Source organism: Acanthisitta chloris, unplaced genomic scaffold (assembly GCF_000695815.1).
Source record: "Acanthisitta chloris isolate BGI_N310 unplaced genomic scaffold, ASM69581v1 scaffold35923, whole genome shotgun sequence".
NCBI lineage: Eukaryota > Metazoa > Chordata > Aves > Passeriformes > Acanthisittidae > Acanthisitta > Acanthisitta chloris.
The window spans coordinates 1-3,524 of record NW_008664871.1 but is presented as its reverse complement, the minus strand read 5'-3'; the positions used below and the strand labels follow the sequence as shown (position 1 = coordinate 3,524).

The 3,524-nt window shown below is 48.6% G+C and overlaps 1 protein-coding gene across 1 annotated transcript; it reads right to left on the bottom strand.

The window, feature by feature from the left end:
• Positions 1 to 442: 442 nt before the first annotated feature.
• LOC103799223 (cleavage stimulation factor subunit 1) lies at positions 443 to 3,278 on the bottom strand (the record flags this gene model as incomplete). The annotated part of the gene is made up of 3 exons (XM_009071526.1): positions 3,089 to 3,278; positions 1,462 to 1,739; positions 443 to 640 (listed from the first exon to the last, which is right to left on the bottom strand). Coding segments are annotated over exons 1-3 (645 nt in total), but the record flags the coding sequence as incomplete, so codon positions are not given.
• Positions 3,279 to 3,524: the final 246 nt, after the last annotated feature.

Here is a 3,524-nt window from a genome sequence, read left to right as displayed (position 1 = left end):
ATTACTCCTTGTCCTATCACTGCAGCTCCTAAACGATCACTTAGCACAATGTGTTCTGGGTTTGCCAACTGGAAAATGCTTCCTATGAGATTAAACAGGCTGCCTGTAACTGTGTCAGACTCTGTCCTGGAACAGCCTGCAGTGCTTGCTCAGTTCTGGGCTATCACACAAAGTGACAGGAAGCTCTGTCAGCCAGTCACATCCCACCAGCACCACCAGACTACAAACTCTCCTCCAAAACAAAGAGAATATAATTGGCTTCACAGTTTCCTGTGCTAGATTTGGTATGGATGAACACAAAGCAGACAGACACTAAATAAAGGTGTTCACTGTGCACAAACCCATAACACAGAATCACCATAACATCACAACCCACCTCCCTGATCCCTCAGCACTCAAAACACTCAAGCTCCAGCTGCTCTGAACTGGTTCTGTCTCTCACCTGGATATATTTGAAGGCTCTTTTGGCAGAGGGTTTGGAATAATCAAACAATTTCAGTGTGTAGTCCCTGGAGCCAGACGCCAGGATCTGTTCTGTGGGATGGAAAGCTAAGCAGGTCACTTCATCCACGTGATCATACAGAGTCCTGATCACAGGGTGGTTCTCCATGTTTTGCTGTGCTGTCTCATTCATCATGACCTGCAAAGAACATTCAACAAGTTAAAGAGGAATTTTGACAGGAAAAGGAGGTTTAAGGTTTGCCAGAGCAGCCAAACAGCAGCTCCCTCCCAACAGCACTGGATACACAATCTGTTCTCTTCAGTACTTCAACGTCTGTTACACTGTCAACAAAGAAAATCCCTGGATCTCTGCAAAGGTCAAACAACTTGTTCAAGGACAAACTAGTTTCAGTGCAGAGAACTGGTACGAAAAAACATATCCTCTTTATAAACAGTCCAAATCAAAACAGTGACTGCTGTAAGAACTGAGGGAAGCTGCACCACAACTGCAGCTCTCACTCCTGCAGGCACTGCTGGGAACTGTGTGCAGCCTCTGCCACCTGATAGCTGTCCTGGAGAGAGAGAAAGCCAATCAACATGTATTGTGTGACAGTTCTGAACCACACACTGACACACACAGAGGCCCAGAGTGTAAGTGGGGTCAAACTGAGCTGTGTTCACACAATACTGCAAGGATCAGCCACCAGGAGAAGCAATTCCTGGCTCAGTTCCCTCACTGCTGCCAAGATAACACACATGTACTTATTATAGAAACACAGAATATCCCAAATTGGAAGGGACCCACAAGAACCATCCAGTCCAACTCCTGCCCTGCACACACCCCCCAACAACCCACCATGTGCCTAATTCTTCCTTTTCTTCCAAGGTACTTTATAAGCTGCTGTTGGAAGTAGGAGGTATGTTGAAATAGATATTGAGTCCAACCCAGAGACAGGCTCAAGGCACAGACAAGGCATGAACAGAGCTCAGAGAGTGGATCCAACTCAAGCCATGTGTTACCTCTATGGGCATAGCACTCTTGGCCAACATTCTCTCCGTGTCCAGGATTTTGATGGAGGCATCAGCAGACCCTGTGGCTATCAGCTGTCCATCCCTGCTGTACGTAGCCACACGACAAGGCCCTTTGTGAGATGTGACATAACAAGTCTCATACTCAGAAGCCTCAGGAGACATTGTCTGGACATCTGCATCGAATTCCAAGTCGATCCCTGTGCCTGGAGCGACCGTGTCTGAGCGGCCGATGGCGTATTGCACAGCACTGTCATCATTCTCCATGCCTGCAGGAGAGAAGGGAAGGCACTGACACCACCACAGCTTCTCCTCACACAGGCAGGGGCAGGACCTGCCACAGCTCCAGGGCAGCATTTGGGATAGGGATCTCGGATGGCAGAGAAGGTTTACACACAGCAGCACTCGGGGTGAGAAGTGCTTGAGAAGCACTTGGGCTGCATTAGAGCAGAGCAGAGCTCCCAAGTTCACTCTAGAAATACAACCAGTGAACACTGGAGTGTGAAGCACTGATCCATGCACTGAGAATCAGTTACTGCCCATGGACAGACCCTGGGTAGCTCTTCACAGAGGGAGAAACAAACTCCCTGTGCTTGTTTATACTACATTTGTTTCTACAACATCCTTGCATGAGTTTTGTAGTAAAATCTGATTCCTGCTTAATTGCACTGAAGGACAAAACCAACCCCATAAACACCTATCCCAGCAGTGCCAGTGAGAATCTGAGACTCCTCTTCAAACCCACTTAGCAAATTGTTCTAATTCCTTTATTTCCAGGACGCATTTACAGAACAGAGTTTAGCACTGAGTGGCAACAGGGCAGGCACAGGAGTATCCAGCCCTGTGCCCAGCTGTGCCCATCAGCCCATCAAATGCCACAGAAAAGGCTTTTGCTGCTTTCATCTACATATTCCCGTTTGTACTCCAGACAGACAAAAGGTTCCATGTATTTATAGCCTTGGAATTCAACCAGTTCAGGCAGCAGAACCAGCTGAGCTACAAAGACATGATGTTGTGGCTGGAGCTCTCCCAGTCCTCATCAGCTTGTTCCAAGAGCAGCTCAGGTATTTTCCCTAAGCCCTGAGGCTCTTGCAGAGAAAGGAGCAGGGAAAACAGGTGACACCTGTGCTGAGACTGAGCAGCTTCTTTCCCAGAGGCTGACAGAGAAAGGCCAAAGATGCCAATGGAAGGGCTGGTTCCCTTTCCAACAGTCAGGAAGAGCCACAAAGGAACTATTTCATTCCTTTTCCAACACTGTCAGGAAGAATCACACAGAAACCATTGCTAAGGTTGGCAGAGCTCTGTGGGCCCAATTTTGTGTCAGGTGTGAGGTCTCAGTGATGCTGTTTCGGGAAGGCCTTACCAGGGCCCTGGGCAAGTGTTATTTGTTCCAGAAACCCAGACAAATTTAGACAACACTCAGAGATCTGTTTTGCTTTTAATGCCAAATGTAGAAACAGGAATGTCCTCCAAAACACCAGAGAGACAAAGGCTGTACCAAACCTGCTATTACTAGCCACAACCTGTGCATGGAAGATGTCTCTGCAGTGACACCAAGCTCTGAATTTCCCGAGGATTCCAAACCTAGACTTGCTGTCAGGTTCTGCTTGCAGCTTACCTAACTTAATGAGGTGCAGCAGCTGCTCAGAGGGTGCACACACTGACTGCGGCTTGATCTCATTGATGAGGCCGTTGGCAATGTTGATGTATCCATCATAGAGCAGTTGGCTGATGATGAGTTTGTAGAGCTGCTGTCGGTCCTTGAGGCTCACCTTAGTCCTGTACATTGTGAGCAGAGACTGCCGGGGGGGGGCCTGGAACAGAGACACAGTGACTGCAGGGCAGGAACCAGCACTGCCCTGACACAGAGCACATCTGAGCCCCAGGGAGCAACCAACACGGGGGGGGAAGGAAAGGGAGGGAGGGGAGAAAGAGGGAGGAGGAAGAAAAAGGAAGGCGGGAAGAAAAGGAGAAAGAGCAAGGCAGGAGAAAGAGGAGGGGGAAAAAAGTAAGAAGGAGGAGGAAGGGGAGGAAAAGGAGGAAAAGGAGAAGGA